General features: G+C 40.2%; 2 protein-coding genes across 3 annotated transcripts in view; one reads left to right on the top strand and one right to left on the bottom strand.

The window, feature by feature from the left end:
* The window catches only part of ECRG4 (ECRG4 augurin precursor), an 80,606-nt gene extending 76,673 nt beyond the window's left edge, over positions 1–3,933 (top strand). For both annotated transcript variants that reach the window (XM_053969787.1, XM_053969788.1), the window contains exons 4-5: positions 1,353–1,513; positions 3,552–3,933. In XM_053969787.1, the coding sequence (XP_053825762.1) occupies positions 1,353–1,513; positions 3,552–3,713 (323 nt within the window). In that variant the 3' untranslated portion in view covers positions 3,714–3,933. The remainder of the gene's footprint in view (positions 1–1,352; positions 1,514–3,551) is intronic.
* A 6,737-nt stretch (positions 3,934–10,670) lies between these two features.
* UXS1 (UDP-glucuronate decarboxylase 1) overlaps positions 10,671–23,189 on the bottom strand; it is a 56,230-nt gene continuing 43,711 nt past the window's right edge. The window contains exons 10-15 of the mRNA XM_053971707.1: positions 19,862–19,981; positions 17,773–17,816; positions 16,661–16,721; positions 15,180–15,237; positions 12,763–12,866; positions 10,671–11,514 (exon numbers count right to left, since the gene is read on the bottom strand). Of these exons, the coding sequence (XP_053827682.1) occupies positions 11,383–11,514; positions 12,763–12,866; positions 15,180–15,237; positions 16,661–16,721; positions 17,773–17,816; positions 19,862–19,981 (519 nt within the window). The 3' untranslated portion in view covers positions 10,671–11,382. The remainder of the gene's footprint in view (positions 11,515–12,762; positions 12,867–15,179; positions 15,238–16,660; positions 16,722–17,772; positions 17,817–19,861; positions 19,982–23,189) is intronic.

Here is a 23,189-nt window from a genome sequence, read left to right as displayed (position 1 = left end):
TCTCTCCCAGCAATAACACCCAGTTCAAGCTCAAGGTGAGTTATCAGTTTCCAGCTCATCATTGCAGGACAGCCTACTGTTTCCCACTTACTGCAACAATTCATCTATCACTTAACTTCAGAATCTCCTTTATCCTGTAGTCCTTTGCCTTCCTCTGTGAGTCTGCCCAGCTCCTGCTTCAGTGGTTTTCTTCACATTTCCACTTGACTTTCCTGTTTACCCCAGTCTCTTCCCTCACATCCTCCAAAAATCCCATGCACACCCGTGTTCCTGATTTCTCCCTCATTGAAATGAACCATCTGAAGGCAAAACTTCTCCTACTCCTACACACTTCTTGTTTCACAGCCAGATCAATACCATGTTTTATCATTTCTGTGTGTGGCCAGGGGCTGGTCAGTCACGGAATCATGGAACTGTTAGATTAGAAAAGATCTCTAAGTTTAAATCTGACCATTTACCCAGCAGAGCCATGCTCACCACTAAACCATGTTCCTGAAAAACCATGTGTTCTTTGAACTCTTCCAGGGATGGCAATTCCCACCACTTCCCTAGGCAGTTTGTTCCAAAGCTTGACCACTCTTTAAGTGAAGGAGACTTTTTCCTAACATCCAATCTAAACCTTCTATGGTACAACTTGAGGCCATTTCTTCTTATTTTGCTTAGCCCTCTCATCCATGTCTTTGGGAGGTGCATCAATTCCTCTAGCAGCCACAGCATCCTGCTCTTAGGCATGGAGCAAGCAAGATGGCACATCTGGGTCTGGCAGGTTGAGGGCATTTCCATGTATCCTTCACGTAGGTTGCTATGAAAACCTGATGGGCTTTTATTTTCAGGCATACAGGGCATTGAGTAGTACTCATCTAAATGCTACTTTTTTGCATATCAGATTCAAAAATTTATCTTTTTAAATGTTTCTCCCTTCACTCTAATATGTTAGCAGTGTTTCTCCAGCTTCCTTAGTCATTTTAACTTCACCTCTCTTTTTCAACCCAATTTCTGCAACTGTAGCACTTAGGGCCAGTCTCCTCTCCTGAAAGCACAAACACATAGCTTATGTAATACAAATACATAGCGTATGTAGTGTAAAGCTCATTGAGTTTGGGTGCTTTTATTTAAATTCCTCAGTTAGCTGCTGTACTTTACAAGAATCCAGGAGAATGAGGGTAGCAGAGAAATCCTATTACATCGGTGATTCTTGTGTTTATTATTGTTACTCTGCTACAGGCATTGCACTGGCAAGCACAAAGGTAATGGTATGATGTGAGAATCATTTTCTTACTTGCTGCAAGCAGTACACTTCAGGCTGACCAAAAATTTCCTGGCGTGCCTTTTGTGGGGGGGATTAATTTCAGCCTCTGCTGCTGCTGCAAAGCCTGAGGTGTCAGTGAAAGAAACGGCAGCCAAGGAGTTCCTGAGCAGCCTGAGACGCCAGAGGCGCCAGCTGTGGGACAGAAGCCAGCCCGACGTGCAGCAGTGGTACCAGCAGTTCCTGTACCTGGGCTTCGATGAGCAGGTCAGTGTAAGAAATGGAGAGGCCTTATAAAAAAAGAGGGAGAATAGACAGGGATAGAACAAGGAGGATTGGGCTTAAATGAAAAAAGAGATTTAGATTAGATATTAGGAATCAATTCTTTACTGTGAGGGTGGTGAGGCACTAGAACAAGTTGCCCAGAGAAGTGGTTGATGCCCCATTCCTCTAAGTGTTGAGGGCCAGGTTTGATGGGAGGTTGAGTAACCTGGTCTAGTAGGTGTCCCTGCCCAGATTTCTTCTTTAAAGTGGCAAATCTTACGTGTTACAGATCCTTGCATTATATTATTAGTAGAAAAATATTACATTAAGGTCTTGTATGGAGTTCCATACAAGACTGCTATCAAACTTAAGCTTAATAAATTGTAACTAGACATATGAACAAAGTTTGCTTTGTGGAATAGGTGGCTAGACTCAAAGCAATCAATCGTATTTCAGGAAAGTAATTTCCTGTCGGCCTCAACCTGATCAGCTTTTAAACATGCTGAGAAATCCACACCAATCTGGCTGTGACTGGCACTCCTCAGTGAAATAGCACTGACATTATGCACCCAATGCACACTTGTGCCTCCACAGCGTGGGCAGCTCCTGACCATCATGAACACTGGCAGCTGTGCCTCCACTCTATATGTGAAAGGAAAACCTTTGGATAATATTCAGTTAGCCTCCCTTCAAATGAGGAAGACATATTTTCTAAAAACACTTTATTTGTAAAAACCCTGGAGTGGAATCAAACTCTGCACAAAGCTCTTCTAAATAGATGCTGGAATAAGGCAAAAAAAAGTGTGTTTGGTTGCAGTCCCATATGTAGAATTATTTCTGCTTTCAATAAGAGGTAAAAATAGTTATAGATGTTGAATTCTTGGCTTCTGTCAGCTGTATGAATATGTTTAATGAGATTGCATTGGCACAGGGAAGCTGGAGTACATTTTAAAGCTTCATGCTATGTGGATTGCTTGGAAGATGAATGCACTCATTTTCAAAGCTGCAACAATTAGAAAAATAATCCTTTGCTTGAGCTGAAATAATGAAGGTTAGTTTTTTCTAAATTCTCCTGGATATTATGTGGATAAAAGTCACTTCTCAACTGCATAGCTACATCCCCCTTCACTAATAGAGATAGAAAAAATAGGAAAAGTGATTTTATACACCAGAAGATGAAGACTGGGGGAGAATACCAAAAGGAACAAGGACAAACCATGCAGATAAAGTGAATTCTCCTCTGAACTCCTGTATGCATTTCAAAAACCAAAATGAGGCCTATTGTGGGATACAATGAATCCACTTAGTAGATTTTCTTGAGTATTAAGACACAGTCTTAACAATGAAATAACTGTTTGTTCCAGCAAAGGACTTGGTCCATACTTAATCATTGTGTATTTGCAAAACTTTTTTTTTCCCCCCAAATCTCAGCCAAAAATACTTCCAAAGAGTCATTCAGATGGAAAGGCTTTGACTTGGCAAGTATTTGATATCCTTGCACACTATTTTTCCTCTGCTGTTGTGAGCAGAACTGTAGTGCTTATTGCATTTCCATAGCTGGAAGGCTGCATTGTACCTCTGTTTTTACCTGTGCAAGGTGGTAGAGAGAGAAAGCAAAAGGCTTTTGCACCTAGTCAGGGACATTGCAACTAAAGGCACATGGCAAGGGAGAGCTAAACCTTTGGATTTTTCAACTGTAAAATATTTACATAATTTTACAGTCCACCATTGACAATATAATCGAAATTTTAAAGGTGCTTAGAGCACATTTCAGATGAAGGCACTCTCAGTTTAAGCACTTTGCAGTGGAGGGGGTGTGGGGCTGTGTCCAGGGTGGGGCTAGGTAGGACAATTCCTGCACACAGGATCCTGATAATCCCATAGGAACAAGTCACAAAACTCCTTAGATCTAAAGATTTTATTTATGACAAATGTGCAAAGGATCCGAATTTCTGAAAGAGGCTCTTGCACCACTTCTGTTTCATCTCATCACTATAGTTTCAGGCTTGAAAGCAAATGCTCTCTTTTTTTTTTCTGGCAGAAATTTGAAGATGACATCTCCTACTGGACAAACTTGGGGCGTGCTCGTAATGAATACTACGGTGGGTACTACCAGCACCACTACGATGAAGATTCTCCAATTGGCCCACGAAACCCACACAGCTTCAGGCATGGGGCAGGCGTCAACTACGACGATTACTAATGCCATTTATCCTGCTGTAGTTGGGGCGTGTCGGGCTGCACTGGGTGAGGCTGAGCCCTCTCTGTCAGAACGACCCTGCTTTTTCTTCTATTCATGTCAAACAGCAAGAGTAAAGGAACTGCCAGACTTTGATGAAAGCAACATGACATTTTTTAACTATCATTACTTAGTAGTACACTATATATAAAGTGTTATAGAAATAAAGCTTTTTTGATAATCAGGTTGCCATTATTTAGTAGACTTCATAACAGCAAGTTTAATTCCAACTGTATTACTACAGATTCCTTTTTAAAGGGCTTTTTTTCTTGCTATCCTACAATCAATTGCAAAATTACATTATATCATCTACTTTGGCATATAGAATACATAATATTAGCCAGTACATTTAAGATGTGCCTTCCCACTCACATTTCTATTAACAAATAAATCCAATTATTCTTGGAAGAAAAGAAAAAAAAGGTTTCCTGTCAATTGAAGTGCTGCTTTGTTGCCTCCTCTGCCGTTTCCATACCCACAGCTTGCAGCCCTCCAAGCCTGACATGGCACTTCTGCAGCTCCTGTTGGGTCAAGGACACAGATATTCACAAAAGCTAAATTCAGTGTAGACGAGCTTGCCTACCTACAAAGCCTGTGAAAGGATCCTCCAGGGAACAGGCTCAAGGCAGGAACTTGACTTCAGCAGTAATTGCTGAGGCGCAGAGCATCCAACCTGAGCGGCCCCAACCCCTCCCAGGCACGATAACCCAAAGGTTATCTCTGCTGAATACTCCCCTTTGTGTCCATTCCACTTAGCTTCAAGCTTTCAGCCTAGCTCAAAATAGGGAATGAAACAACCAAGTAAGCTATTTAAAATTAAGTTAGTGTCAGACAGCATCCAACGCAATCCCTTGACATTATAATTTCTTACCCCAGTTCAGACTGAATCATGCACGTTAGGCTGAGCATCAAAATATATCAGAGACCAGGCATCTGTTAGTGAAACACAGTGGATTAAAGGGGGATTGTTGATTGCATCATGTATGTTAAGAATCCCAAAACACAACCAATCTTTGTATTACGGCAACATCAGCCTGGGAGGGAGATTTCAGCTGTCGGGGGCTTCAGGAGAAGCTGGGCAGAGGAAAGCACTGCTGGCACTTGACAAATGTAGAGGACTGGGAAGAGGCAGGTGAGGAAGGCTGGCTTGTCTGACTTCTGGAATTGAAGAATCAGAATAAAGAGAGATTAAATGTGTCCTACCAACTGTAGCAGTCAGAGAAGACAGCAAAGATGCTTTAGCTGTCTCTCATCTAAACAAGAAATTTCCAAAGCATGGATGATGGCAACACCATTCTTTATGCTTCACTACTTTCTTAGCTCTGAGTGTATTTCCTAATCTTTTGCTTAAAGCCCTTGTTGTGTGATGGACTGGTGTCCATGAGATGCAGACAACACTACACAGCTCCCTGCAGGAACACTTCCCAGGAGACAGCTCTTTGCTGAGGGAGACAAACTGAACGTGTTGGTCACTTCTCTGCACACACAGATCCACTCTGGCCTAACATGCTCCAAACCCTCAGCCTTTCCTAGGCTTAATCTCAGCAGAATCCTTAAGCCAGTTTAACTGGTTTAAACTGGTGCATTTCCTTGGTATAAAAGCCTTTATTCCAAATACGGAATAATCACATTCTGAGTCGAGCACACTGAGACTCTTTTGCACAGTTGGAAAACACCTATTCCTAGAAGAATACTTTCATTTTGTGTATTATCCAAAAAGTGCACTGAATTTGGCAACGTTTGAACCATGTTGCTAATTTCCATCATTTCCCAGAATTTACAATTGGGAATTCAGACCCGCTGAATAAGGAAGAATAAAAAAAGTGCTGTAAATAAAGACCATCCCTCCCTAGGCCTTTGTAAACTCTGTCCATTCCTGCAGGCTGACTCAGTCTAGGAGCTTTCTGTGCCCTGCAGGCTCATAACCAAATCTATGGTCTCTGTCTTCTGAATTCTCTAAGAGGAGGGAAAAAAAAAAACCCCAACTTTTCCATTATATTGTGTTGCAGGGCTAAGGAATGGGTCAGAGTTAACTTTCTACATAACAACACATATGACAACATGTTTTAGATTTGTGACTAAACCAGTGTAGGCAGAACACAAGTATTTTTGCTTTTGGTGAACAGTGCCTGCACAGCCTGGTTTCCACACTGTCCCCCAGCAGGAAGGCTAGGAGTGGGTGAGAGGCTGGGAGGGTACATGGTGAGAGAGTTGCCCCAAACTGGACAATTCCAAAAGATGTAATGATTTGCTCAACACTGAAACCTGGGAAGAAGAAAAAGAAGAGGGTGGGGGCTTTGCCTTCTATGGAAGCCATTTCTCAGAGACTGTGTGAGCACCAGGCTTGCTTGGGAGAGATGGCAAGTGGCCTTTGCATCACTTGGGTTTTCTTCTTTACTTCACTCATTAAACTGCTCTTACCTCAGCCCTCACGAGTACTCATCTGATTGTCTAATTCTCTCTCTTTGGGGCAGGCAGAGAAAGTGGCTGTGAGGGCACTTTGCTGCTGCCTGGGGTCACACCACAAGGCAATAGCTCTGTGAGGTGAGGGCAGCCTCCTTCTTGCAGAGGGGTGCACCTGCCTTGCAGCAGTTGCAGTGATCAAGAGCAAGAAAGGATGAGCAAACAGGCTTGGGCAAAAGGAGGAAGATTACTGGGAAAAAAAAAATTCATCAGATATGCATGGATTGCTTCAAAGTTTAATTTCCTTTGACTATTTCTGTCCCAAAACATAGAGAGAACTCTGCATCTCCTCTCAGCATTTCCATTCTGCTATGCAGACAGCACAGAGCACTTCACATAAGCATCATCCTCAGCCATCCCAGCACTGACATAACATAACCTCTCCAGCAAGACAGAAGAACAGCAATTGTTCATTGTGGCTCCTTTCAGAGCAGGAACAGCTTGGCCATGCTCCAGTGCTTCATGTTTCAAAGCCTGATGCTGCAACATCCCTGAGTTTGTCCACGTCAGCCAGGCAGAGCCATCAGATTCACAGGGCACTGTTGCCTCCTTTGCTGGTAACACCTGCCAGCAAACCATTCTGCCAAAGAATGGAAGTACTATGGCTGTACTCTTTTTTTTTTTTTTTTTTTTTTTTTTTTTTTTTTTTTTTTTTAGGAGAAGTCATCGTTCCCTTTTGAGTTCCTACTTGTGACACAAACATGTTGGGGATAGGGGATTGAGCACTTCTATCCCAGTATGTTTCCCAGGTGGAAGATGTAGCCTTCCTTGCTTAAAACAGCTCTCCCTGCAGTGGGGTGGACAGAGCCCAGATTGTTGTGCAAGGCTTTGACAGCACTTAAGGCCATTGTTCCCTGTGACTTTGTGCTTTGGACCTTCCAGTTGTTTCAGCTATGGTAGGGACCAGAGTATTCAGAGGTTCCTGCTCCTTGCTGAAGAGCATGTCAGCATCTAGGGAAAACACTGCAAGAATAAACAAGCTGGTGCCTGTCCCAGGCTGTACATGGCAACAAACTAAGATGGATAAAGACTTGTCAGATCTGCTATTATGAAATAAGCAAGAGAAGGAATGAGACAAGAAACAGAGAACCAAAATCTGTTTTTTTTTTTGAAAGAAATATGAATTGTTATTTTAGGAAAGGCTCCCTGTTGATACAGAATTGTATTCAGGAGCCTCCTGCCACATAGAAAAGAGCCCTGTTTTGCTTCAGAACTATTGCTGCTCTTCATGGCAGCTCTACAGAGTCAAGAGCTGCAAATAAGGTATTCCCTTCTGCCACCTGAAATCCCCAAACAGGGAAATACTCACAAGAGAGGAACTATGGATTTGTGGCAGCTACATTCCCAGCAAATTCAGGGAAGGGATGTATAGTTGTTAGGGTTGAGTATACAGTTCCCTTGCTGTTAACAAAGTATCTTCTTCCTGTGGACCAGCCCCTAACAACCCTCAGAGACTTCCTGGCCTCAAGTAGCATGAAACTCAATACTAGCAAGGCTGGGGACTGGCTCAATCCATCAAACTATTCAAAGCCTTGTTTTGCCCTCTGTAGCCTGTTCTCTAAGGCAATTATGCCTCTTTCAACTTTGAAACTCAATACAAATCCTGGCAAAAAGTGAAGATTTTTTCCCCAGTATATTACATTTCTAAAAATTTATTGAAAAAAAAAATAGATTAAGACGCATAAATACCCAGATGGCAGTGAACTCACTGGCTACTAAACCCACCACTCTATGTAGGTTAAGGGAAGCTGCAAACACCTCAGACACAGAAAGTACCAGATCATTATCTGCCCATATAGCAAAAAGTTAGACATGAGGCTTCTCTGGATTACATAGTCATGGAACTAAAATAAATTAGGTCTGCAAGCCCCTCTGTAGCTTGTCTGTATACTAGCAATGTGGATGACAATGCTCCTTGGCAGCCTACATAGAGAAATAAAGGAGAAGTACAATATGCTTGGAATAAATAATAAAATCCAACTGTTGATCTCATGCTGTAGTGACCTCCAGCAGCAGGAGTGGTCCTACTTGTGAGGATCAAAGGATGCACAGCAATGGGTGTCTTGCACACCTTTCCTTCTGGAAAGCTGGTCCACTGAGCAGCACCAAGCCGGCCAGTTCCCTCTGCTGCATTGTGTATTTCCTACAGAGTGAGGACTTGCACCCAGCACCAGCTGAGCTGCCCATTTGTACAGATCACTGTGAGTAAATAGGCACCTCAAGTTTGGTCATTAGTTTTACCTTGTTTGCCTGATGAGATGATAGCAGAAAATTCCAATTCTCAAATTTTCTAAAGGAGAAAAAAATCCCGAGAGCATGTCTCAGCTTCATTTACTCCCAAATTCTGTATTTCCAAGCTTTCAGTGCTGTATTCTGCTACCCTGCATCAAAAGTGGCTCTTCCGGAGAGGCAGCAGCTTGTTCTTACCTGTGGCTCCCAACACGATGCCTCTCTCCTGCTGATACGTCTAACCCCAGACAGAAGCAGAGCACCAACATGCAAACCTCCACCTGCCTTTTTGAAGACTCAGTTCAGACCAGACAACTTCAAAGTACCCCAGACTTTCAGTCTCAAGCATCAGCAGACTCTGAACATGATTCATGCTGTTTGAATCAGCCCCACGTCACTGGTTTCAAAACCTAAGGGCAACAGCTACCTCAGCTCCTGTTGCTGGAAGACACAATTAAAAAAGAATATGGGAGCCGAATCAGGGGACCTTCGAAACAAAATCCAGAAACAAGGGAAGTGGGAAATCCGCAGTCTTGTCGTTTGGGCCCAGTGGGAGGCATCACACATACTCACAGATGGGTTGTACTGGTACCAGCTACTTGGCCTCTCTTCATAAAATTTACTCCTTTTATGAAGGAAGTCAGGCTGAGATGTAACCTAAAGAGCTTTTAAATCCTTCTCTCTAGTATCTAAAGGTTCAGACTTCCCAGGGGATTTTTTTTTTGAACGCACACATATTGTGCTAGTCTGCAGTAGCATTCTTGTGCCTGTACAAATTCACATACTTTGTACTGAAGTCACTGGATTACAAAAAAACAGCCCTGGAAGTAACTGCTGGTAGGCAGAGCTCCCATTTACTCTCCATGGCTGAGCTGAATGTTGGACCAGGGGTATAACCATGTCCCATCTCTTTACAGACTTTGGTATTCAATGGCACAATTTACATGAGGAATGAAACCTCAGGAGAAAGAGCATCATCCCCCAAATATAATCTCCATTTTAAGAGTTTTAAGGGTTAAAACCTCTATGCTGGAAGCTGATTACAGTTCTCTCCAAAGAACTACTGAAGAAGTGGGCACTACTTTCACACATGTCCAGCTGTGGCTTCGAGTACAGGGAGAGGCTGTGCTTTGTGAGTGTTTCCGTAATGACAGGTTACAGGCACATTTGGAGCAGCACACCCTGGTGTACTTTTCAGGCAATTTAATATGGAATAAAAACCCAGATCAAGGACCTAGAAAAAGGTTTCATACAAAAAAAGCAGATCTCAAGCTGCTTGGCTGTGAAAAGATGGAAGTAATGTATAATATCTAAATTCCACCTCTGAATCCAGACAGGAAAATGCACCATGCATGGCTCCCCATCTCAGCTGTATGGCAGATATCCAATGGGAGAAAATGTGCACTTGTGAGCAAGGAAAAAACCATTAGTCTTAAAAGGATCCCTGCAGCCCCACTCCAGGCAGGGCACAGCAATGAATGCAGCATGCACTGCTGGAGTCACTGGGAACTTTAGCAGACAGACTGGATGGGACTCCAAGCCATGCAAGCACTGTGAGGCTCTGGCAGACAGCTCAGACAAAGGGGCCTAAATCCCACACTGCTCTCAGAGTCTTCCCAGGGCTGGGCATAACATCACTGCCACTGGTAACTCCCAATTTACCATCAACCTAGAGATACTCAAAAGCTAATAAAAACATCAAGATCTAATGAGATGAAGTTTGCTTGATGAGGTTTAGTATTTTCAATTTTGAGTGGCACTAAGCCAAAATATCCTTTAAATACCTTTTAAAAACTAGGAGAATTATTAAAAATAAGGGGAATTGAAGTTTTTTGGGGGTTTTGGGTTGTTTTGGTTTTTTTTTTCCTAAGATGACAGGCATAGTTACCAAAGCTGAAAGCATTTACTGGCACTTTGGTAACTGCTTAAAATAGGAACACTTCCTCAGTATTTCCTCAGGAAGGCTGAAGTTAAGCTCCATGGTTTAAAGAAATATTATATTGCTGCATCACTATCAACTACCTGAATTGGAATAGATCAGGATGGTTTTGTCTGATATATTTCAACAGACATCCTGCAGCCCTTACTACACATCTGATAGGAGACAAGCAATGCAAGACCAAAGTTATTAACTTTGAGTGAATTATTTACAGTCTGTTACTTCATATTTAATACACAATAAATCCACAGATGTGCAAATCCAGAGAAATGCCCACAGTGAAACCTTGAAACTAGTAAACAGAAATTTCAGTATTTTATTAAAATAGCATATTCAACCACTGTAACCAATAATACATTAACTTTATTCCCAGAGTATGCACAACACAGTAGTGATTCAAAATATCCTTATCCATGGTAATTAATGAAAATATCTCAAATTCAAGTGTACAACTAAAACTAAACCTTTGAAAAAATCTCTCCTTTAAAGAATACATAAAGCTCTCATACAGAATTCTTTTAAACTCTTCTATATGCAGATGTCAGTGTCTCTCACCTGACAATACCACTAGTTTTTTTTCTTATGCATAGTAGAACATCTCATATTTTATAGTACCCATTTTATAAATAAATTGGCATTTTCCATCCCATTTGTGTTTATCATCAGCTTCACAAAGAAACCAGTAAATAAAACTGTCAAGGACAGTCACAACAAAATGATCTCACATCAAGATATAAAACTTGAAGATACTAAAAGATGCTTCTACTCTATTTTACATAAAAAGACAGATTTAAAAAGTGCAAGGCAAGATTTGCAGGGAAAGGGAATATTTATGTCATTTTTAGGCACATCCACTTCTTTAAAGCAAGCTTCAGAATGAAATTCCAGTTCGTTCTTCATGATACCTGTTTTAAAGTCTCTCTCAAAAAAAATTTAAAACAAATAAAAAAAATTACATCTGTCAAATGTCAGGCAGGGAATTTCCTGTCCAATTAATAGTCTTCAGTTATGTCTTGTTCTTCCTTTTTTCATCCTTGCAGGTTTTGGTTTGGGAATATACTGATTGTTCGCCTGATACTCAAGTTCTTTACGGAAGTAATGAATTGCTTTATTCAAACCTTCTTCCAATGGGACCTGTTCCCAAAAGTGAGGAGAGAATCGTATCACTCTAGGTTCACATCAGCTCATTTCACAACAGTATCTTTTACAAAACAGCTATCACAAGGGAGCCAGGGAATCTCACTCTTAGCCAATCTAAGTATTAACAGCACCACATGCTGGTTACATCTCCTCACTGCTGACACAGCTGAGCATTTAGGCAGCACATGTATTTTCTGACATAAGTCGAAAAACCCAACAAATTTAAATCTCACACATGGTTATGATGGGTCTGTTAAGTATCAAAACAGACATGCATAATTCTACTTTCAGCTCCTAATGCATTGAAAGAGACAAACACCCAGCATTTAAATCCCTTGTGTTTGTAAGGATTAAAGATCCTCTTTCACAGCATGGTATAAAGCTGGCATCCAGTATCATTTGATATTCTTAAATCCTATACAAATAATTGTAATCCTACAAATTGCAGTGTTTAAATACAGGCATAGAATATGGAGACAAGAACAACAGAAGAGTTGTTTTCTCAGGAGCCATATGCTCTGACATGCTTGCTGACACCATCATCAGTACAGGAAGATAAAAACAGCAGCACAGAAACTGCTTGCCTTGCTGTACCAACTCTGTACTGCTACTTCAGAGCAAGTTTTCTTACTGCCTGTGCCAAACACAGAAGGCCAGAAATAAAAAAGTTAAACCTTCTGTGTTTGCAACAATTTATCATCACCCTTTTGCTGTCAGACATGGTCTACCAATATCAGGTGCCTCTGTGAATCCTTTCAGAAGGATCTGGATCTTTTTCTATTATTAGGCTTAGATTTACATTTAGGTTCACATGTTTCCCAGAATGATTTCTATCTGCAAATTTAAAGAAGGCTACAAACCATTTTGCTAGATAGAATGGAGAGCTAGCTATGAAAGTCACACCTTTTCTGGGAATTAGGCAGATCTTACCTCTCCAAGCAAACCAACTCCTATTGCCAGCAACAGGAATAAGGATTGCAGCAACACCAGCTAACCCATTAGCTACGGACTTGGTAATGTAAGTAACTATGTACCATATACTTTAAATGAGTCATTGGGCTTACAGAAAGGTAAACATCTCATAACATGCAAATGAAAAAGTTAAAATGTTAAAACTGTTTTGGAGATGGCATTAGGCAGATATTCCAGTATGGGAAATGTACTGTTATCATGTGCACCCCCTCAGCCCCCTCTGCCTCCTGGTGTTTTACCACACAGCAACAGTAATTCATCTGTACATACCACGGGTTCCCAGCCAAGCAGTAACTTGGCTTTTCTGATGTCAGGTTTTCGTTTCTGAGGATCATCTTGTGCTTCTGAGAGAAACTGGATTTCACTCCCACTGCCTATTGAACAAGACACCGTGATTTATCATCTGCAATGCACTATGCTTTGCATTTACATCTCTTCTACCAACTGGAGCTGCAGGTCTTTCTGCAGCTCTCTGCTTCATAATTCAATCACTGAAATGCAATGCACAGACATAGGTTGCACTGCATGCAACAACTGGGTGATCCACCTCTCCCACAGCAACATGGGTTCACAAAGCATTTCACAAAGATTTCAGCATGGATTCACAAAAAGTAAGTTACACTCACAGACCAGTCTATTAACCTTCTATGAGGAAATGACTGTTTCAATAGTAAAGGGCAGAGCAGTGGATATCACTTGCTCTGACTTCAGTGATGCTTTTGATCCCATAACACCCTCACTGAGTGCTGGATGAGCCGTGAGGAGGACTGAAAGCTGCATGGTCAGGCCCAGAGGGTGGTGATCAGTTAGAGACTGGTAACTCATGCTATACACCAAGGGTCAACGTTGGATCAATACTGAATTGCTGATACACCAGAGCACTGGGCTGCCATCCAGACCTCAAGAAAGGCAGCTGGAGAAAGGGCTGCAGGAACCTCATGAAATTCAACAAGTTCAAAGTCCTGAATCTGGGGAAGTACAGGCTGGGGGCCAAACAGCTGGAATACAACTTGGCAGGAAAGGACTGAGGGTCCTGGTGGGCTCCAAGCTGAATATGAACCCATATGTGCTTGCCACAAAGAAAGCAAATGATATCTTTGGGCTGCAGAAGTGCTGCCAGCAGGACAAGGGAGATCAGCTTTCCCACTAATCAGCACTGATGAGATCCATATGGAGAACTGGGTCCAGTTCTAGGCTCCCCAGTACAAGAGAGACAGGGATATACAGAGCGAGTGCAACAAAGAGGCCATGGTGATGATGAAGGGACTGGAATATGAGGAGAGGCTGAAAGACCTGGGGCCCTTCAATCTGGAGAAGAAAAGGCTATGGGGAATTTAACCCATGTGTATAAATGCCAGATGGGGTGGGGGGGGGATTAAGAAGAGAAAGCCAGGCTCTTTCCAGTGGTGTCCAGTGACAGGATCAGAGACAGTTGGCACAAACTGAAACACATACGGCCCAAGGAGGACGTGGAGTCTCTACCCTTGGAGATACTTAAAAGCCATCTGCAGATGTTCCTGGGCCACTTCTGTTTGTAGGTTGGCCTGTCTGACCTGAGGGGTTGGACCAAGTGACCTCCAGAGGTCCTTTCCAACCTCAATCATTCCATGATTGTTAGCACTTCAGCATTACAAAAGGGCATCAGTTTCTTTTTGCCCATAATCTCCAGTCTGATTTAAATAACCAAGCATTTGGCTTTCCTCAGAACAACACACAGAAAAAGGCCAATTCTTCTACCCAAACCTAGCAAATAGTTTACATGCCATTTTAGAACTAATTCGCCTCCCTGAGTGGACTGGAACACATCAAGTTGTTTGTGAACAAACAGAGGTGACAATTAATCTATGTGTCTGATGGGTTTGGTGCTGTGATTTTTCCATTTCCTTCCCTGATCTGTGAATTTACAAAAGTTTTCCAGAGGGAACAGTTTTTTATTAGAAACAACACATGCATCAGCTTCTGTGTTATATGTTTGAACATGTCTTTTTCAGATCTGTCAGAAGCACTTCTGGAATGTACAGACTAAAAGCCCTCGGCTAATGGCAGCAGGATGTTTCATCACATTAGGGTGCCACACTAGAAGATCAAGCATAACCATTTCCTTCCTTTCTTGAGAGCTCTGATTTGCTACAGGTGTCAGAGCTAGAATGAAGAGGAAGCCACAGTGTTTTCTTCCCAGGTGCTGTCAACCCTTTCAAGAATCACTGTTAGAAACAGTGAAAAGAACAGAGAAAGACTGTTGACACAGCATGAGGTTTTTAATGATAGTTGAAGGACCACAGCCTGCACAACTGTGAAGAATCACCTTCCTGAAGTATCTCTATTGCAGCTAAGATATTATGCAGGACATTTTCATTCAAATATTTTACATTTCATTTATGTATTGTCCTTGCACCAAAACAAACCTAGAAACTGTCTAAGCATTATAAAAATTAATGGGCATAGATTGCATAGATACACAAAAAATGTATTCATTCTACTCTTCATGCAATAGTTTACAGACAATTGAGATGATTTGGATTATCTTATTACTATTTAATGATATGATTAAATGCCTTTGATAAAATTATTAAGAAATCCAAAGACTAATTAAATTATCCACATATTACACACACTAATCAAGTAATAATTATCTAATGACAATAAGTACTTCATAAACTTTACAAATAATTACTAATTGTACTCACCAACAAGCTTTTTAATTAACTGGGCAAACTCTAGGATAGTGTGCTCTTCTGGGTTTCCCTACAAATATAAGAGACGTTCATTTCAATAACAATTAAACACCTTGCAACATGCTAGACATAGTTCCAACAGGGGCAGGTTAAACTCTGAGAAAGCTAAACTTTAAGCTTTATTCTACTTTGTTGAAAAAAATCCCCTACTTTGACAAGTTCCTTACTCATTAGAAAATTTGTCCTCCATTATATTCATGTTGGTAATTCAGTGTATGTAGGGAGATGGTGCTCCCTGTCTCCCCTCCCCCTGCCCCCAAAAAAAAGTCTGTAAAGAGCTGGCAATCAAAGTAAAGGCCTATGTCACTTTGTCACCTATGTCACTGTGGCAGCCCACACAGCCACATCATTTGGAAATCTGGATTCAAGGATTGTGCCCAGTTGAGGTATCATGAAGAAGTATGCTAAGTTCTTGGTTCATCCAAAGTTAGGAACCCAGACTCATTTAGCTGCAAACAATTGCTTCTCAATCTACTACAGCTTACATATCAGTACGTAAGGGCTATTTGCTTTCCTATACAATATTCTTTTTTTTTTAACCAACTTGCACATAATTTCCTGATCAATATTTCACAATCAAATGCTGAACACTTTCTGCTAGCATTAGCTCACCTTCATTAGACTCAATTCCCTTCATCCCTAGCTTTCCTTGTTTCAAAACTCTACCACATCTTGTTTGACCAAAGCTGAGCACTTAAGATACATATAGATTTAAATACTGACTTTTCTGAAGACAAAGCATGTGATAGAGTTTAAACATGTCAGCATTTGGATAGAAACACAAAAATTAATTCATAGCCACAGGAGAAAAGGAAAATCTAGTGAACAACTGCCCTGCAGAGTTGAGTATCTGATTTGGCAAAAGCTGGCATACACCAGAAATTACTTTGGATATGAATCCTTTTTCTATTCTTAAATTCACTACTAAGAAAAAGGTGACAACAAACAGGACAGAACAAAAATCTTACCAGACAATTTAAGTTCCAAGCATTTTAAACAATATTAGAGAATTATACCATAAAATACTCTCACATTTTCCTCGAATCCAGGCTAGCATGAAATTATTTCTAATTATCTAGAGCTAAGTATTCCTTCAGTGCTTTTTTTCCACTAAAATCAGTCTTCAATAATCTTCATGGTGCACTTTGCACACATTTATTCCCTTCGTATTCTAATTACATACATCTTCCTAAAACAAATGAAAAACTCCAGCAACTTTATCCTGTTCTTGGAACTGTAAGATCTCAGTATCTAGGGTCTTAGTCTTCTTATTTAGAAAGAGAGTACATGGGAGAATATGTTCTTTATAATGGAAAGGCCTTTTTTTTGTTCCATTTATTTTTTCTAGAAATCATTATCAGTGACAAGGAAGAAAACACAGGTGGTGTTGACCAGTGCACTGTAACTCAGGAGAGTGGAGCACTCATACTCACCAAGTTGACGGGACTGCTGACATTGCTGTTCATCAGTGCCACCAACCCGTTCACAAGATCACTGTAAAAGAGGGAAGAACAGATTGGGGCAATTTCCACTTCTCTATAAATAATAATCTTGGTCTAAAAAGAGAGCTGGCTCCTAAGAGGTCCAGTAAAGCAGATCAGGCAGCTGAGGAATGCTGAAATCAGATTTATATGGGTGCATGTTCTCTTGAGTGTTTGTATTAAAAAATGATTAATATTTCCTCCTCTCTCCAGTATCCAAATATATCTGGAGGCTGATTTCCAGTGAGTTTCAAACAGAATAGAGCAATTTGTAATGCATAGGAACATAACACTACCACCTGCTTTGCAGCCTGCTGTTTGAATTGTCTTCGCATTTTCAGAATTTCTTAAGCCAAGTTTGTAAAAAAACAGTATTTTGGTGTTACTTTCTCCCAGCAATATAACCAAAAGTTATGTTGGATTATTAGCCACAGATGTAGCACCTTGGCCCTAGACATAGAAATCCAGATCCTTTTCATTATGACTTATAATCAAGAAAGGAATGGGTACTTTGACCTGATGGGGATTCTTTAACATCTATTACCACTGATACTACCTTCAGCAAAGGGAAAGAATATTTCCAAGCCAAGAATGCTTAAAACAACCCAGAAGTCCAGCATGGGTTTTTATAGCTTTTTCTTTTTGGTGCACAGTTGGCACACCAACCACAGCAGTCCCAAGGACACGAGGTGGCAGCATTGCATTAAAATGCAAGGAGTGACAAACCGTTCAGCACTAAAAACTTGTCTGTTACTTGCTGCCTCTGGAAGGGAAGAACATGTTAGTATCTCAAATAAAATTCTAAACCAATTAATGTTGTTCTCCTTGATATTTTTAGAACTTCCATGTCTCCCTTCTGAAAGTAAAGCTGGATCCTAAGAGCTCCAGTAAAGCAGACCAGGCAGCTGAGAAATGCAGAAATCAGATTTCATGGGTGCATGGCTTTTTGAGTGCTTGTATTAAAAAAAATATTTTAAAAAGTAAAGCAAATGCACATGCATACAAAGCTGACCAGGCTAACCGAACCATGAAGTAAATGATCATCCAGAACAAACAAGGCTTACCTGACATACTGGAAAGCTCTTGTCTGAGTTCCAGGTCCATAGACCTAAAACCATATGAAAAATAGGGAAGTTAATAAATGCAGAAGCCCTCTCTAGCCCAATTATCTTCTCCTTACCATTCTAGAAAACTGTCTCAAGAAGAAACACTTGAGACACAAACTCAATGTTACAGGAATGGAAAAAAAAAAAAAGTGCTTGCAGAGCCTTTGGCAAAGTTCATTGAAGGTCATCTTCCACTTGGATCTGTCTCCAGTAAACATATCCCTGGGCATTTTGTTAACCAGAACTCTACATGAAGGAAACCTTCTCAGGGGTGTAGGACAGAGTGATGCTTTGTCCTCTTCTGGAACACTGAAAGAAGGTGCAGCCTGAACTCACAGCCAGAAAAGAGTGCCAAACATTTAAAGCAAACTTCAGACTACTAAGATGTGGTTATGATGAGCAGTTTTGATTTGCTCATTAACAACAGCCAGCTTCAAAGAGACCACTAAATGTTAGTGGTTTCTCAACAATTTTTTTAGAAACAGCTTTGTGTTTAAAGCAATCAGGACAAAAAAAAAAAAAATCAAAAATCATGTGGCTCTAAATATTACTGTCTAGGGAAATAGGAAGCACAGTAATTTCTAAATGATACAACTCACAAAGTGACCTGTACAGATTTGTATCAAAACCTTAGAGGGAAAAAAGAAGTCTCCTCATGTTACATGCTAGTACTTTGGAGCAAGTTGCTGAAGTTCAAAGAGACATTAATGTATACTTGAAGTGTACAGAATGGTGTTTGATTCCATTTTCTTTCACAGTTTAACCGAGTGCAGTACTAAAGTCTCTAGAATATGAATACTTCCATTCTGAAAGCTATTGCTAGGCACATTTAAGTGGTGAAAACATCACAGTTTAACTGAGGACACACACATTTTGCCATCAACCTGCTGCAACAGAAAGAAGGACAAAAAAGAAAGCATGCTTGTTTTCCTCGAGGACCAAAAGGGCAGTACAATGGTACACAGGCCATCTGTTACTTGGTATGCCTTGTACTCTCCAAGGCTGATTCAGAGTCCAAAAGAACTCCTATTTCAGCACACCCTGGGTAAGATCAGGGGTCTAAGATTTTACCCAAAAACTGATTCAGAGAGGAATGCACCAGGAGCACAATGACAGCCTGATGGACTCCCAAACAAACAGGAAGCATATTTATGTATTTATGTAGAGGTTCCTGCATTTAGCTTTACTTTACTTAGTGGGATAAGTTTTACAGAACTAAGTATTTGTACATGATTTTTGCAAGGTCACTTGTGTGGTTATCTTTCCTATATATAGGCAATGGCTGGAAAATACAATATAGTTTCGATCTTTCAGTTTCTCTTAATCTTTCTTTTACAATAACAAAACAACTATCGTCATGTTTGCATAAACCACAATTTCTACAACTCAGTGACACTGTTCTCTCAAGAGATTATTTACTCCATTTGAACAAGTGCTCCGAACTGAGAGACCAAATATCTAAAGAGTATCTAAAGACCAAGTATCTAAAGAGATCAACACACTTGGTATTCCTGTCAGCCAAATTCTGTGATGATATAAGAGTGATTTTCTTTATTTTTTTTTTTTAGGTCTCAGTCACTGCTTATTGCTGCTAATTAATTTTACTTGACCTGGTCAGATAAAGAACTCTCCCCTTACTTCTTTTCTCAGATCCAGTAATTTTCAACATCAGACAGTTATTTCTGCCAGAACAGTAATGTTGGGCAGAACATTCTATTTTAACCTCTATTACAATTACATTCTTGCTGAAGTTTAGTCAGCATGGCAATGATTGGATTTTGTTCATATCATCAATACAAAGAATGCTGAAATGTTTGTGCAAATTGCAAATAGTGGTGGCCTTGTTTCTTTCTGGGAAAGATCAACCCCATCGACAGAGCACATCTTTAGACATGTACTTCCTTACATTTAAGTTTGGTACACTGGAATACTACATTTTGGAGGAGGGGAACATCAGTATTGTCTAAAATCTATCCTCATTTTCAATACATCAGGACAAGACAAAAAGGTGAATGGTTCTTCCTATCACCAGGAAGTCATCACTTACTGTTAGTGGTTCTCCCTGGAGAGCTTGTAGGATAAAATTACTGACAACTCTTCCATCATTCATATGCATTCGAGGACCAAAGGTATTGAATATTCTGGCAACCCTCACTTCAACTCCTTCCTGTAGCCAAAGAAAAAAGAATTGTTACTTCTTTAATAAAAGCATCTATCTCCCTGCAAGTGTAAACTCTACCCTGACAAAAAGCTTTTTAAGAATCGCTCCTTCAGCTTTAATATGCACTATTTTCTGATAATGAAACACTTAAAATCTCTCCTCAGCCCTCCTGAAAAATGTAGTGCATACAGCAAGGTAATTTATACTAGTTCTCAGTATTTGTAATGCAAATCTAAATCAGTGCTAGAACAGCTCATGATTTCAGCACGTGCATTTTCTTCCACTAAGAACTTTAAAGATGTTTCAATAGTACCCTTCCAATAACAACTTATTTAACCTGGGACTTAGCTATTTTCTTTGCACACAAAAGTGAAGTCTCACAATCAGCAGATATAGTACCAAGGTTGCACTTCCACAGATTACAAAAGTCCATACTTTAGAAAAGCTGAACATGTCAGAGAAGCATCTTTTACAAAGGCCATAAAATGGTTTTGTAACCACAGTCACAATGTTTTCTAGCACCCTTCTTAGAAGGCTGTGGAAATGCATACATTAAAATCAAAGTCTTCAATGGTGTAGTTTTTTCCAAGAAGATATTTTCATCATTTCCAGAATTTCTTTCTACAGAATGTTTTGCAAATCTTCAAAGCAAAATGCACCAAATATGTGAAATTGGAACCTTTCTGGACAAAGCATTTTAACAGTTAGAGACTGCAGACTGAAGTAATCTCTGGAGTTATTTTGATAGACACGTTCATTTGGACAAGTGAAGTTTATGATAAAGCCTACAAGAAGGACGTTTGGCCCTTGTGAGCTAAAATGGAACACTGCTGAGCTCAGAGCAATATGGTATGCTGTAAACAGATAGATGCTACCATCTGAGAGTGACAGTCACAAGGTAGGGAAGAAGGTATTGACCTCAGTACAGGCTGATGTATCCTCCTCATATTACCTAGTCCTCCCAACATCCCAGAAAAAGACATCCTTGTATCAGTTACTGGAAAAAATTTGTCTGAAGCAAACTCTGTGTGCTTTGATTCAACTGAAGTCACAACCACAGTGTTCTGGAGTTGCAAACACTCCTTCCATAACATTCCTTCAGAGGATACACAGAACATCTTTTATTTTCCATGTATTTTACTAAGGCTTAGACCAGTGCTTGCTCTCATCTTGGAAGAGGGTGTATGTGGAAGAAGTGTATTGTCAGTACATCTGTGGTTGAAAGCTGCAGCTTACACACACTTCACTCAGAAGAGACCTGGAAACACATTCTTCTTGGAAATAAATGTAGCTTCACATACATGAGACACTTGCAGGAAAATGTGACCTTCTGTCTTAGGTCTCCAAGTGATTCATAAACAAATCCTCAAAGATGTTTTGTGAAAACAGTAGAACTAGCTTTTTACAGGTGAAAGACAGGAAAAAGGGACATTAAATACATCAGCTATTACTTGGTGTTGAGAAATCAGAAACACTAGGTAGTACAAGTAAAGCCCAACACCTCCCAGTGGCGAAAGTCAAATAACATTCAAACATTTAACTGCAGGTAAGATTTCACTTGTCATGATCAAACCTTGTTTGCAACTAAATGGTAAACTAACAGTAACAAGGGAAGTAACTATTGTGCCACAGGAAAAGATACACAGTCTTTGTCCAATAAGCTTGTATCCACAACAGAGGCAAAAAAATAACCTCACAACAGCCACTGGGTCCTTCCTGTTGAAAAAGACTCTGGAAAGAGCAAAGTCCCTTTCCATGCAAAATGCATCAGCTGGGAACATACTCTTTATTTCTTGCTAGCTAAACAAGTACAGCAGTGTAACATTTCAAACGTATACTTCCAGCAGCACATTACAGAACCATTCCCAAAGCCTTCACAGCATTTGGAAATACTCTTACAGAGCTGCTCCTTCCTTTGTTCTGCCCAGCACTTTATCTTAAGAAGGCCACTGACTTCTTCAGGAAAGGGTTGTATTTCCATGAGCTTCCAGGTACTGCCATTAATAACAAGGGCAGAAAATAAGACATTTGGAAGCTAGTATTCAAGATAAAAATAACCCATTAAACAATGCTGACAAAAAAGACTCTCTTGCACTGCACAAGCTACAGCAGCAGCCTTGTTTTCCAGTATTGGTTGGAAACTAGCAAGAGATCTAGAAAAGAAAAACAACACACTCTCTATAAGCACTTACTCATAGTAACAATGAACCCATTATTTCTTCTCCCTTCTATTTATTCACCTCATCCCACTGTAATGTTGTCTTTTAAAATGAGTAACCTTTTATTTATAGCACCACCTAGCAAAGCTTTTCCCTGCAGCCTACTGCTTTGAAAAATCTATTTTCTATGCAGCTAAAAAACTAGAATCTGTCTCCTCAAAAGAAAGTCTTCAACAAAGAGATTTTGGAGCCAGTAACTTAAAAATTGTCGTAAGTCTCCTTTCACTGTTTCATTAAAATCTCATTTAGAGTGATCCTTTTTATATGCTGAGAAACTCTACTCCTTTTTGTATCAACTGTGTCTTAGCTATATCCTGTTACTCTGAATATTATGAATAACATGTAGAAATGACTGACTACCTCTACCATATTCCCATTATCAAAGTCAGTTACTTCCCCAGATTTGCAGCAGTAAGTCATGTACAGTATTTTATTACATCCTAGAGAAAGAAAAAACCCCTCTCTGGCTCATATTTATACTGCCAAACGTAAGAGAGCTTGAGATTTATCCCTAATGCTGAGATAAAATGTGATCAACTGTCTTCTGCCCTCACAGTTTTTAAGACAATGCCTTCCCACAGCAGATTGATCAGAAAGAAAATTCCTTGAGCAATCCAAAAAAGAACCTGAGAGCAAGATCATAAAATACAGAATTATGGACTAGCAAAACACTTCAGCTCACTCTATTATTTATCAGTATGAATTTCTTCACAGAGACTGTGCCTGTACAGATAAAAAGAAACAGTAAAGAAGCAGGAAAGGTTGTTATTGCTTACAGAGATACCACATCTGAATAAGTACTCAAGACTATTCTATAGCCATCAGTCAAAATGTAGTATTAATTATGCAGTCTCCCTTGCCAAACAAAGCTGTCCATGGTTTTCAGCATGAGTCTTTGCTGGTGAATTAGTTTTAGAGATCCCAGGTCCAGGAACTATCAGGGGTATCAAGGATGCTATAAGAACTTCTTAATTTAAAAACACATATTTTAATTT

Source organism: Vidua macroura, chromosome 2 (genome assembly GCF_024509145.1).
Source record: "Vidua macroura isolate BioBank_ID:100142 chromosome 2, ASM2450914v1, whole genome shotgun sequence".
Classification (NCBI taxonomy): Eukaryota; Metazoa; Chordata; class Aves; order Passeriformes; family Viduidae; genus Vidua; species Vidua macroura.
Note: the sequence above shows the minus strand (reverse complement) of the source record. Positions and strands in the feature narration are given on the sequence as shown.